Source organism: Acomys russatus, chromosome 17 (genome assembly GCF_903995435.1).
Source record: "Acomys russatus chromosome 17, mAcoRus1.1, whole genome shotgun sequence".
Classification (NCBI taxonomy): Eukaryota; Metazoa; Chordata; class Mammalia; order Rodentia; family Muridae; genus Acomys; species Acomys russatus.
Window position 1 is genome coordinate 19,111,658 of NC_067153.1, and position 14,587 is coordinate 19,126,244.

The following is a 14,587-nucleotide window of genomic DNA, read 5'->3' on the forward strand; positions in this document are numbered from 1 at the left end:
AATGCACATTTCTGGGGCACAGAGGCTACAAATAACCCTGAGAATGGTTTAGGGGTGGATGGGAGGAGGGCGCTCTGGTTCCTCAGGGAAAGCAGGTTTTGCTTAGGACAGAAAGGAGCTAGGAATTTGTCTGCACTACAGGAAAGCAAAGTACCATCTCTGGTGATGGAAAAAGTATCCAGGAGATGGCTTGTCCAGGTCATTTAAGCTTTCCATGGGACGCCACACGGGGCGGGGTGGGGGGTGGTTGCGAAGAAGCCCAGAGCCTGACGTCATTGGCCATCAGCTGACTATGTTCAGAGCCAGAGCTTCACTGGCTGCAGCCACAGTCGCGGTGGCAGCGATAAATGGACACAGAGATTTCCACCACCTGCAGCAGGGCTCCAGATCGGTAGTGCTACCAGGTCCCTGAACAGCCAGAACCCAAAGGCCCCGCTGAACTGGGCGCTGGTGCAGGAACCGCTGCGTGGCAACTTGGGTCTTGACAGTGACCCTAGGCGGTCTGTGGGCTGGCGGGAATCATATCATGACTCCAGGAGACCACTGGAAATGTCTTTCCGAGGGTCTTTCTTCGCACCTTTCTTGTAAGCGCTGACAAATTTAGAGTCCGAAACGTGCAGACCACGCCTCCATCTTAATGTCCTGAACCTCCTCAGTCCAGATCCCTGGAGTACAGAATAGTAAGAAGGTTATCCTCCCCTATGATTGTGGCTTCTTATGAGCATTTTGGTTTTAACCTGAAAGTTGGCATTAAACACACACACACACACACACACACACACACACACACACACACACGCCGCATCTCTCTCGGATCTCGGAGTGGGGAGGGCGGAAATGAGCCCCTCTGGTCTCTAGGAGTTCGTGGGCAAAGCGGCCTACGATCCTGGCTCTGCACCTGCCAAGGACAGGAGCCAGGGCTTAAAAAAGAACGGCGGAGGAACCTGCGGGCGCGACCAGCTGGAGCGGTCCACCTCAACGTGCTTCCAGGCCCGGGGGCTCCAGCAACCCGCGCCCGCCTGACCCCACTGGTGCGGGCCTTCAGGACCTGCGGCGTCCAGGGCAGACCTGGAAGCCGAGGTGCTCCAACCCCCACCCCTCTCATCCCCTTAGCCTGGGTTCCGGGGGCGTGGTTTGGCGCGGGGGCGGGTTTAAGTCGCCTTGGTGTCTGACCGCTCTGACAGGTCTCCAAATTCCACCTAAGCTCCAGTCAGGCTACGCGGTTCAGAGCGCCGGAGTGGCAAGGTGCTTCCCTGGATCCGGAGGCGTTTCATCCACTTCCACTCGGCCTGGAGCTTTTCTTCTCTCCGAAATCTTTGGCCAGCCGACTCACCGGCCAAGGCTCCTTTCTCAGGCTCAGGAATCCGCTCCAGTAGCTTCTCTCCGTACTCAGCTGCTAGCTGAGTTCTCTCCCTAATTCCCTGGGTTCGGGAAGGCCCTATGGACTCCAAAGAGCGAAGTGAAAGGGATGAGAATTGTGTGCTGCGACCCCCCAGAATCGCTGCTAGCAGCGGTGACTTAGTCTTGTAGCGGAGGATGGGACCCTGGCACTAGCGCCCCGCCACCATCCTTCCTTGAGGAATGTAGCAATCCAGAACTCGCGCTGTCAGTATTTACTCTGCAAGCGGCAATAACCAGGAAGGAACCGAAGAGAGGGCTTCAGCACACCTCCAAATTAACTGTTTGGTGACTTGTTAGTGCTGAGGCTACCACCTCTCTCCCGCCCTCCCGCAGGGCGCCCTGCCACCTCACCATCACCCACACCTCCTGCCTCATTGCTCCCGCCTCCAGCTCCGCCCCGGCTCCCCATGCCGGCGCAATGGAGTTATCCAAAGGGCGATGATTGCAGCCACAGCTGCTAACTTAGCACCCACCCCAGCCATCGGTCGGTCACTCTTGGCCAGCCTTTCTGCAGCCTCGGAGACGTGGGCGTCCACAGCCCAGTGCAGCAGCCAGGACTCGCCGGACGCGCAGCAGCAAGCGGGGCTCCGGGGCGCCTTTTGGACAGCGAAGACTGCGCCAAGACGCTGAGCCTAGTCAAGCAGATTGGGCGCAGAAAGAGGACTGCGTGGCTCGGAGCAGCAAGGATTTCGCGGACAAATAGCCACCACTTTCACTGCATATCCAAGCTGCTTGATTGGCGGGAAGGTGGCTCGCCAGTACGCAGGGGTCCGCTGCAATCTACCAGGAGCCCATTGCTCCTGGCCTCACTATGACCTGACCAGTGGGGGCCCTGCTCAGGGCACCTGCAATCAAGCAGCCTAAGAAAGAAGGGATCGCTGCCAAGAGGCCTTCGAGTCTTTAGGGACCCCCACCCTCAACTGCCACCACCAGTTTTTGCGCCTCCCTCCCTACGGACTGGAGCCATGGAGCTCTCGGATGTGCACTGCTTTAGTGGCAGCGAGGAACTCTACACCATCCACCCGACGCCCCCGGCCGGCGACGGCGGGAGCGGCTCCCGGCCGCAGCGGCTGCTGTGGCAGACGGCGGTGCGGCACATCACCGAGCAGCGCTTTATCCATGGGCACCGGGGCGGTGGCGGCGGCGGCGGGGGCTCCCGCAAAGCCTCGAATCCTGCGGGCAGCGGACCCAACCACCACGCGCCACAGCTGTCTGGCGACTCGGCACTGCCCCTCTATTCGCTTGGCGCCGGAGAGCGAGCACACAACACAGGCGGCACCAAAGTCTTCCCGGAACGCACCGGGAGCGGCAGTGCCAGTGGCAGCGGGGGTGGAGGAGACTTGGGCTTCCTGCACCTTGACTGTGCCCCGAGTAACTCGGATTTCTTCCTCAATGGGGGATACAGCTACCGAGGGGTCATTTTCCCCACCCTACGCAACTCCTTCAAGTCTCGGGATCTGGAGCGCCTCTACCAACGCTATTTCCTGGGCCAGAGGCGCAAATCCGAGGTAGTGATGAACGTGCTGGATGTACTAACCAAACTCACCCTCTTGGTCCTGCATTTGAGCCTGGCCTCGGCTCCCATGGACCCTCTCAAGGGCATCCTGTTGGGCTTCTTTACTGGCATCGAGGTGGTAATATGCGCTCTCGTGGTGGTCAGGAAGGACACCACCTCGCACACCTACCTTCAGTATAGCGGAGTGGTCACTTGGGTGGCTATGACCACCCAGATTCTGGCAGCAGGCCTGGGCTATGGGCTTCTGGGCGACGGCATAGGCTACGTGCTTTTTACACTCTTCGCCACCTACAGCATGCTTCCGCTGCCGCTCACCTGGGCTATCCTGGCCGGCCTGGGCACATCCCTACTGCAAGTCACTCTTCAAGTGCTCATACCCAGGCTAGCAGTCTTTTCCATCAACCAGGTAACTCCTGATTGCCTTGCTTTCCCTGCTCCACTCCCCTGGGTTGTTTAAAAACAACTTCCAGAGAGCTGGGGTTGCCTCATTCCGCTGAGTCCACTTTTCTAGCTTACCTTAGGTGTTGGGCATCCTTCTTGAGGGGCGGGGGGGGGGGGGGGGGGGAGGAGGGGAGGCTCAGAACAGGTGGAACAAAACCGCTAACTTCACCCTCTTCTGCTAACTACTAACTATACTCTTCTGCTGTGGTTTGTAATCCTCCTCTAATATCAGCTGGGAAAATCGTTTGCCTCACACACTGACACCCAAAGTCCACTAGCACTGGAGCAGGAGGGGTGCAGAAGCAGAGAGCCACCTAGGTTTAGACTGTGGAGCTTTGCTAACTCACAGCAACTTCCTGTCGGGACTCTACACACCCGACTTTCTGCATGACTTGTTTCTGAATGGAATCAATCTTTGTTAAACATAGTGCAGGGAGCCCTCCAACAGGTCCTCCCCATCCTTCACAATCCTATGGCATAGGGTTTTGTTTTGTTTTGTTTTTGTAAATTTTAGAGCCCTTAGGGAGCTACCGTGGTTTCATATCTTATTACGGTACCCAGTCCTCTGAATAAATAAATAAATAGGCCTCAGGAGTTGAATGGTGGCAGGCTATTGGCAAAGAACAGACGTTTTTCTTAATGGAGAGGGACATTTTATCTTAGATGACTTTAATGACATACTTAGAGGGAGTCTCCAACCCTGTCATTCTCTTTTCTCCCCCTCCCCCTCTTCCTCTCCTTCATTAAATATGGATGTGCTTATGTGAACAAAGTTCATGTTGTCTATGGCTGGGAAGGTAGACAAAGAATCCATTGTTTAAATTCACTAAAAGCCGATTGATAATTAATGGCCTGACACTTGGTTTAACAAATACCTGGTACTTAGCAGGGAGAGTGAGTGTGGAGGCTTCTCACTTACAAAGGGAAACATCAACAGACTCGATTTAGGAAGAAAACAAGCATGAGGCACTATGCTAGGAGCTGTTTTGTATGACTCTGCCCTATCCTCAACATCTCTGCTTTCTCTTACTGTGTTAGGCATTAAAACTCCTCTGGCCAAGTAGAAGGAGGGTTTTTGTTTTGTTTTGCTGTTTGTTTCTTTCTTTCTTTCTTTCTTTCTTTTTTTTTTTTTTTTCCTTTCTTTTTTTTTTTTACAATGAACATCCCTAATAGAAATGGTGATTTCTAGATCACTGGCACCATCACTTTACCCATCATTGCCATCTGGGGCTTGACTGGGCTGGGAGTCTCTCCCTTTCCTGATGGATCTGTGTCAGTTGGTGCAGGTGGCTTCTCTGGTTAGCTCCTTTGACTGTGCTTTTTGAAATGTCTCCTCCAGAGAAAGCAGAGAGTATATAAAGCATGTGGCTATTATCATCAGGCGTGACACAGGGAGACAAGAGCCTTGCTGAGAGCTGGGTGGCTGCACTTTTCCAAAAGATAGCCAATATAGTCTCAAAAACGCCCCAAGCCTTTAATATTTTGATACATAATGAAGTTTCAGTTGAAGAAGGCTTTGTATCTTCTTACCCGAGGTTGCATAATATTACACAACACATCAGCTGTACATCTCAAATTCCGTGATCACGGATGCCAGAACTCCTTGCATGTACACACACTTTCTTCCAAGTACTCCCATTCTTTTCTTCATTTCCTTTACTATGTTTAAATGTCAGTGAATCATTTCTTTCTTCTTTGCCCCTCCATCTTATATCCTCATATCTCTGCTGCTTCCCTCTTCTTTTTTGAAGTCCTAACTCAGACTGAGTTGTTTTCACAATCAACGGTAGATATCTGATGTAAACAGAAAAGCTCATTTACAATCCACTGCCTTCCAACAGGAGCCTTCCTTGGTGCACATTACTGAAAGGCCGCATCCAGTATGCCTGTGTAGTATTTAGAAAAACACACCCTAAGTGTCAAATTATGAATATCTTCAAAGTTCTAAGTATAGATATGTTTTTTCTCGCCAAGTGAATCCAGCATGCAAATTCTGGCTCCATAGTTGTTTGATACTCTACTCAAATACTACCAGATGGGAAAGGATTAAAAATAACCCCCAATGTCTTCCCATTCCCATCCTATGATAAACAGTTCTCCACTGTGAAAACCAAGGCACACTGCATGTAAAATAAGCCCATTCGCCTTTCTGTTTGGGGCAGGCTATCTGTTTAATAGGGTTTCATAGGTGAGTGAGTAACCTTTCCACCAAACTGAAGATACCTGGGCCATAGTGTTCTGCTTTGGGCTGCAAGTTCTTTTAAACGTTTTCCTTTGGCGCCCCCTAGGGGTACAATCTTCCTAGAGCCTGCGGGTAAGTGGAGGCTTTCTCTCTTTTCCAAATCCCTAGGGTTTTATTCTGTTCTGTTTGTTTGTCTCATTTGTTTTGTTCGTTTTGGTTAAATTGTTTTGTTTTAAATATTGGTTGATTATTCCATGTGGGGTACATAAGTCACACTAAAAACTTGGTACGAACGTCCCTGAGCAGCAACAGTGAATTCCTAAGTCCTTGCCACAGCCTATTCCACCCACCGCCCCCAGGGGCTGCTTCTCTTTCCACTCATGTTTCCTCTTCTGCTCTTCTTCAGATTCTAAATCCTGCACCCAATCATCTGTCTTCTTAATATCTCGAGAACTTTCATATTTCTTTTTCTTTACGTATCTGCATTCTGGGTCAGTTTCCCCCCTAATCTTCATATGACTGGCACTTCGATTTGTCCAGACTCTCATGGGCTACTTACTCTCCTTGGTACATGACCTGATTTAGTCTCTACACATCAACTACACTGTCTGAAACTATCTTAGCCTTTGGTTGTGTTTATTGTGTTTCTACCTGAAGTCCCCATGCTCATAAACACACACACACACACACACACACACACACGCACACACACTAAAAGGGCAAAAAATGTCCTTTGCATTGGCTGCTTTATCCCATGCCAAGCATAGAGTAGGCACTTAGAAATTTCACCATACAAATTAGACTATCCATCACATGATAATAAGATATTCACCTTCCCAAACTCTCTGTTGATGAAAGAGTCCACCACTCAAGGACATCTATACAAACAGATATGCACAATTAAGTAGTTTGTGTATAAGACAGGTTCTTGACTCTGAACAATGTTTAGAGAAATCAAAAATACAATGCATGTCATTTGGACAAGATGGAACTAAGAGCCTTTATTAGTGTTACTATACCAGATAGTGGCATATAGACAAAATAGTCTGATATTTTTATTTCAAAGAAGAAAGGTCAGATTATTAATTTTTTTTTTGAAACAAAGAAAGATTTCTGAGGCTAGGGAGCTAACAGGTGACAAGGACAAAATTCCAACCTGGACATCAGTGCTAACCAATCTTCAGAAACCTCTAAGGGTGTCCTTTCTGTAGACTAAGAGTGAGATGGACCCTTTCACTAGTCAAGAGACCAATAGACTATACACTACATCAATGAGCATTTAATAAGGAAAAAAAAACCAGAAGGGAATTAAGTGAGGAAAAAATATGTCAGAAATGGCACAGATTCTTGTAAATGACTCCATCATTCTGCTCAGCTGGGTACCAAATTGTCAACTGAAGGCCATAAATTCTCTGAATATCATCTCTTCGCATTAATCTTGAGTCCCTTTAAGAGGATAGCTCAGGTTTGACTTAGTATTTTCAAGACTCGTGGAATCAAAATGAGAATATAGTGTCAACAACACCCTGTCAGCTGTTTCACTCCACTGAAAATGCCATCTTCAGAAGTAATAAACGAGCCAGCGATTGTCTTTTTAATCCAGGCCACGAGTCTCCACTGCTACTGTTTCCACCCCTAAGACATCACATCCGTGCCCAGAAAGGGCAAGCACCATGCTTCAAATCCCTGCAGACCCCGAATATGAGCACACAATGCCCCATAGGAATCTGTATCACAAGTTGATTTCCACTGTGGATAAGAGACTTAACCTTAAAAGGCCCACTAAAGACAGGGTTGTTCTCAGCATAGAAATGGTTCTTATTCATTCTACTTGGTTAACAAACAAAGTCACTGAGCCCCTTCCCCACATACACCAAGAGAGATTACTGTCATAAAAGGTATAAGTAATCTTCTAAATCTCCTACACGCTTTCTGGGTCCAGTAACATTGGAAATAATCAAGAACCTTCTTAAGGTGCAAGGCCTAATTGAAATGGGTCTTTTTTTATTATTATTTCACCTCCCTGAAATGGTTCAGTTGCAGGTAGCCTGAGATGTGCTCCTAAGCCACCGATTTTAACATATGTAGGTTTCCCATATGGAATTCAAATCAAAGACATTGAGTGTCTTTCCCAGACTCTTTAGGAAGTTGATATTTCTCCATCATAAACAATTGTTTATCCTTCCAAGTCAATTTATTCATCATAAAAAGCATTACAAGACTGCATTATATGCATAAATAAAATATTAACAATAAGGCTCCGTTTGGTAGGCTTTTTTTTTTTTTTACAGGCCAGGCACATTCTAAGTGCCATAGCTATGCTCACCATTTCATTTGGTGTTAATTCCTAGTGACAATTGGAACTACCTAACACTTGAAATTCATCTTGTTCTCATTCTTCAGCCTATTAGAGGCAGGATGGTAGAAGTCATTTAGTTATTGGGAAACTGAGAGCAGCAATATCTAACCAGAAAGATGACTGCTTGTGCTTCTCTTGGGGGCTCTAAAATGGTACAGCCAGTGGCTAATTAGTCCTCTGTGCCTCTTGGTGAAGCTGATAGGCAGCACTGTAGAGTGCAGGTGATTCCTGCAAGATAACTCTCTGAGCGAATTACACACGGGTATGCAAATCCAGGTTAATCCGTGTTCAAGGTCAATAGGAATTTCCTCCCTGTCTTAGACACATCTCATCAAACAGCAGAGACCACAGCCAGGCAAATACTAATTAGGTAATGATCCCTGAGCTTAAGTAGTTAGGCTGCTACTCCTCCTATCAGGAATCCTGCAGGACAGCAAGCAACTGTAGCAGATAAGGTGGGGTGTGTGACAGGAGCAGCTGAGGTTTAGGAGAGAAACTAAGGCTTAAATATGCATCTCTGGTTTCTTGGGTGAGGGGTTGACCTCAGAGTGAAAACAAAGTAGAGATAATGGAGATGCAGCCCCCCTCTCCTTATGTATGCAATTTAAACAGCAGTGCATTTATACATCTTTGTCTAAGACTAAGGCTCTTTGAATCGAATTCAAATTGAATAAAGGGATTCTATGACTACTTAATGTACAATAAATGGCGTGTGATTTAAACCACCCCTAACTTGGTAAACGCTCACTTCAGAACACAAAACAACCCATTAAAACAGCATGACTGTTCTCTGACTTAACTCACCTCCCTGGTTACTGTATGCAGCCTCAAAATTCTGAACACCTCTGTTTCAGTACATTTTTTCAGAATATTCATATAGGCTTAAAAATTGCAACCAGCATGTCTGAAAAAAATATTTTTCACAAGCGTATTTGAAATTCAGAGGTTCCTTCTGAATGCTGGGGCACCTTCGCCAAGAGGTGCCTCTGACTACTGCAGAATGGAGATAGTATTCCTCCTGCTTGTGAAAATACAAGTCTGCCCTTCATGACCTTTCTTTTCTTCCTTCACTTCTGCTTTTTATTGTTATTTGCCTCTTATTTATTTGGCTGTCTTTTTGTTTGTCTGCAATGGTGGAGAATGGTTTTTGTAAAGGATATTAATGATGCCACAATGATCAATTAAATCTCATTGCCCTGGTCTGTGGGCATCTTTGCCTGAGAGCTGAAAATAGATTTGGTGTCTCTATATTTAGACAGAGTTGTAAACTGATTGTGTAGTGTTTGCTGTTCAAGATTAAATTATGAATTTGTTTCCCTTCATATCCGGTTATATTACCTGACTGACATCGGTGGGCCAGAGCATAATTAGACTAGAACTGGGGGTAGGGAGTGACTTGGATTCTGGAGCAGCAGCTGCAATGTCGTGCTAAGTAGGACGAATGCATTAGTTATATTTACACTTTGATGATTGATGGCATTTAAGAGCTCACCAAAAAGAGATGAAACCAAGCATAAGAGGAAAAGATCAACACACACACACACACACACACACACACACACACACACGACACTAGTACAATCATCTGTGACATTTCACTGTTGTCTAAATATTTTTTTGGATGATAATTTATTCACAACACAAGTTGGTCCGTTTTAGTTTATTCCGCACATATTTGTTCCCCGAATACAGATGACAGTTGCAATATTCATCTCAAAACCTTTTCTCTCACCAACAAATAGGCACAATACCATTTCTTTGAGAAACCAATAGGCCCAAAATATGCAGTCGAGCAATACATCGATTCACTTGAAATATTCTTTCAGAAGCTCATCCCTGGTTCTTTTTTCAGAACTGAAATAAGAGTCTAAAGTCTGGTGGTAGCATTGGAAGTTGGGGAACATTTCTGACACATAGGTTTTCACCTCTGTCAGCCAGATAATGGTTGATATAAATAATATCTTCCTCAGGATGAGTACAGAAATGCTGCTTTTGTCAGCCACCCACAGCAGGGGAAGCCAGAGTAATTGGCCCCAAGCTTCCCCAGGAAATGTAATTAGATTTACACACTCAAATTATATCATGTGAGTTTTGTTTATGAAGGATATTTTAGGAAGCCAGGTCACTTAAGCAGCACTTGAGAAGCCAGCTTTTCTCACTGCAAGATTTTTTAGTCAGCCCTGTGGGGAAGAAGAACACAGAATGGATTAATTAACCATGGAGATGCTGGACATTCTATGAGGGGCTCCAGGCACATCCTAGTCAGAATGAGAGCCATTTTCTCAGCAGATGCTGCCATGGGACTAGTCTTCCAACCAATGAACTGAGTTTATGATCTGCTATCAAATAAACCTACAATGGCTTATTTCATCAATATCTCCATATTGGGCTTTGAATGAATGCCTGTAATATGAATTTGTTTGCCTGAGTTATATATAATTTTAATACACAAAAGACCTGAAGTACCTATTAGTTATTGGGCTATCCCATTTGCTCTATTTTCTGAAGTATACGCCTAAACTTTGGTGTTACAAATTATAAAGTGCCTATAAAGCACAAAGCTCTCCCCCAAGTTAGGAAACAATGTTAAGTTTTCTTATATGATAAAGACATGAAATAGATGAGAAAAGAAAGTGAAATTACATTAATGGGGGAGGAGGTACTTTCCAAGTCAGTGAATTTTGAAACTGCTACTTATATTTAAAGTACAAACCATTTAAAATTTTTACCTGAGAACAAAACCTATTACCACTTTCTTTTGTAAAAATCAGATCCTTGACTTGTGCCAGCTGATTTTCTAGTTGACTGAAATAAACACTTTCAGGATCTTTTCTTCATTTGTGTGTGTGTCTGTGTGTGTGTGTGCACATGCGCATATGCGTGCATGCACATGGATATGAGCATGCACACACATATCCATGTGTATGCCTCTTTGATTGCATTCAAATGCACTGAGATTGCTCATAAAACAGACTACTAAGAAATAGCACATAGTCACAATATATGTATTCTTTTCAACTTAGCACAAAAGAAACATGGTTCCCAAAATTTAACAAAAGAGGACCAGGAAAAAAAATATATATGTATATGAAAAATATCTGGCATACTTGCAGATAAAAGGAATGTCAGAGGAATATGTGATTGTCCTCAGATATCTGGGGTTCTGCTGTGACGATGAGGTTGGTTATTCTATGTGTGTCTCATACCAGCCATGAAAGAGGTGAGGATCTTTAGTCTGGGAGGTGTTCTTTTTTTTTTTTTTTTAATGATGGGTTCTCCAACAGAAAATTCATCAAGGGAAAGTTGTACTGACAGCATGCATGGGAGCTGTCCTTAGGAAGATTCGGGTATAGGTGGATCTTTCCTCAAGGTCAGTTGAAAGCCACTGGTTACATCTAGAAGTAACCAGAGTTTAATCTGAATTCAGAAAAAATGAGAGAAGGGGGAAGGACAGGAGGCCTGAAAGTTAAAGGCATATTACTATGCTAAATGAATCTGCTTTCCTTTTGAGTGCTTCTCTGGGATCTGTGCCGAACAAAGCATCAACTTGTTTATATTTTAGGGACCACAGTTGCCGCACATGACTACTACATCTGCAGGAAAGGATGAAAAATAGACTAGATTTTGGTGCCCCTCAAAACCAGCATCAGGTTTGCATTAGGAAGAATGGGAGAATGACTATTAAGTAGGTACACTGTTGGGAAACATCTGTTTGCATCCTAGCGGGTTCTACATCCCTGGGGCACTGCTGAGTACCAAACTGACCAGGTTATGCTTTTATTAAAGGAGCTGATACTTGAATGGATTTGGCAGGGAGTTTATGGTTCTAGTGAAGAGGCAGGGGAGTTTGTCCCTGGTGCTCAAAATACATCCAGAGCAGAGAGGATTTGGCAAATATTTTATCATATACAGGCTTTGGTTTCTTTTGACTTCTGTTCTCTAATGCATGTTCCTTATAGGAACCAGAGCAAAGGAAAGTTGAAGCTCTCAGAAAAAGAAGTGGATGTGACTCTTCCTTCTTGATGAAGTACATGCAAAGGGCCATCAGGAGGACAGAGGACAGTTGTGTAGGGATCATCTTACCTAGCCCAAGCTGAATGCATCCCAAGCCCCGTAACCTAGTAGCAGAAGAAAGAGTCCGTGCATGTCAGGTAGGGTCAGAAAGGCCTGCAGTTCCGAGACCTCTCGGCACCCTGTTCATTTGACCTCCCAGTGAAAACTGTGGTACTTCTCTGGAAACTCAGATGATCTCCCACTCACAAGAGAGGGCAGGCAGGAGCTCCAGGAAGGCTCCCCAGTTTTTCTCCTTGAAGCATTGCCAACACCCTGAATTTTCACCTACCACAATGACATCACCACCTTCCCATGTGAGTACCAGACTGTCAGATCCTTGAGGACAGCTGCTGGGTCATAGTTTCTTTGTGTCACCAGCCCCTGGCCATAGCACATGGGCGCAAGGACAGTTCTGAATGCCATGCTTTTAATTTAGTGGAATGAAGGAGTATGGGCTGACAACTTTCTTCCTTCTAGTCATCCCATCCCTGTTCTCACACAGTCACCAACAGGGAATGAGAAACCAGTGACGGAAGTCAGTTCCTCTATTCACTGCATCAGAAATTACCCTTTGATGTACTTTCTCTAAAAAGCCAAAGCTGTTTTCACTAGCCATATGCTCAATATTATTAAATAATATAAGGAAAATTTCAAAGCATTATCCAGAGCATTTCATTACAACAAAAGTTGTAGAACTGAATTATTGGTGAGTATTTGTCCACCCCTGAAATTTTGTTATATGTATCGCTTCTTCTACTTTTTGAGATTGTAACGCTTCATTTTTACCTTCCCTTTCTTCCCTCTAAGCCTTCCCATATATCCTTCCTTTCTCTCTACAAGCACCTCGTGACTAAGCCAGCATACTCCTCAACTACATTCTAAACATCTGTCCTTACACCCGCAGCTAAGTGTAGTTCTTACTCCTCACCAAGGAAACTTCTCATAGCAACAGAGGGAGACCATACAGAAAACCACAACCAATCAAAATGCAGCTGTGGAGCCCAGTTTCAATGGGATATACAAAACGCTTCCACATATGAGGCTCAGGGAACATTTGTGGCAGAGGAGACAGAAAACTTGTAAGACGCAGAGAACCAGACAGTTTTCTGTGAGATTGTGTCTCATAGAAATGTCAGACTCTGCACCTGTGAAGTCTCACCAACTTGACTCCCTGATAAGTCCGAATGGGTCCTATCCATTACTTCAAAGTAGAATCCCAATACTAAGAGGGTGGCTGCTCTTTCCTTTCTGTCCTTTAGCATTCTGCCTCTGAATCCTGAGAAATACACCAGTTTATCATTTCACGTACATTTTCAATCCCTTCCTTAGCTTGACATCCCAATAGTAGCCTTTCTGGTGCGTGCTCACAATGTGTGATCTGAAAATCATTGCTCCCTCTTTTACCCAAGTCCTGGTATTCAAAAAACAAGAGGGTGCTCTTCCTCACTCTTAAGGGAGTGAGCATGAAAATTACCCCTCTTCTTCTTTTTTTTTTTTTTGTTTTTTTGTTTTTTTTTTTTGTTTTTTGTTTGTTTGTTTCCTCCAGCTTCAATTTTATGATGTAAAAATCAGGTTACACATTAACTGGACCAATTTGAATATAAACTGCCAAGAGGCAAACTAAAGCCTGGTTACAATGATGTTAGCCAAAATATGTTTTAAAATTCCCCCCAAAAAATGTTTATAAGAAACTATTTTAGTTAGGGCTTTACTGCTGTGAGGAAACACCATGATCCTGGCAACTCTTACAAAGGAAAACATTTAACTGGAGCTGCCTTACAGTTTCGGATATTTAGCCCGTTGTCATTATGGCTGGAAGCATGGCAGCCTACAGGCATGCTTCTGGAGGAGCTGTGAGTTCCACACCTTGGTCCACAGAGAGCAGCAGGAGGCTGGACGCTGCACTGGGTGCAGTATAAGCATAAGAGACCTCAAAGCCTCTACAGTGACACACTTCCCCCTACAAGGTCACACCTACTCCAACAAGGTCACTCCTAATAGTGTCACTCCCTATGGGCCAAGCTTTCAAACAAACACTGGAGGTTGGAGGGGGCATACCCATTCAAATCGCCACAGAAACTGTTCTATCCTTAGTTCCATGAACTACTCTCCAATGTGGTTCACTTTTCTTCTACTAGTTAGAAACTAAGTCAATGAGAGTAAGCTCAGAGTCAAAATTCCCCATGTTCTTTGGTAAGCCTTCCTAGCCTGGTGGTTGGCGCCCCACCCTGGAGGATGGTGTCACGTCTCCAAGTGGTGAGCAAGCAGTAAGTACAAAGCCTTCTTGCCTCTTCTATTTATGAAGGCTAGGCTTTGCCCTTTTCTCCTACACAGTCCATAATGTCATCACATAAGCTACTGGGGCCTGCCCAAGCCATCTCAGCCAAAGTGGAACTGCACCAATGAACAGATGTATATTTAAAACCATGTAAGTACATTTCTTTAAAAACACAGAAACCACAAACTCTCATGCTATTTTTGCTCTGGATTTTTCTCAGTGACTTTGGCCAAAGAAATGGCTTTGTTTTCTCACAGCCAAACTTTCCATGATGCCTATAAGGTTTTGTATACAGTGCTAAGATCAGACTATGTCATACTTTTCCTGCCCATATGTTCTGACTCAATTTACCTCACT

At 45.2% G+C, this 14,587-nt stretch overlaps 1 protein-coding gene across 1 annotated transcript in view; it reads left to right on the plus strand.

Moving 5' to 3' along the window:
* Positions 1-887: 887 nt before the first annotated feature.
* The window catches only part of Adcy8 (adenylate cyclase 8), a 216,771-nt gene continuing 203,071 nt past the window's right edge, over positions 888-14,587 (plus strand). Inside the window, 1 exon segment of the mRNA XM_051159596.1 lies at positions 888-3,323. Coding sequence (XP_051015553.1) covers positions 2,367-3,323 — 957 coding nt within the window. The 5' untranslated portion in view covers positions 888-2,366.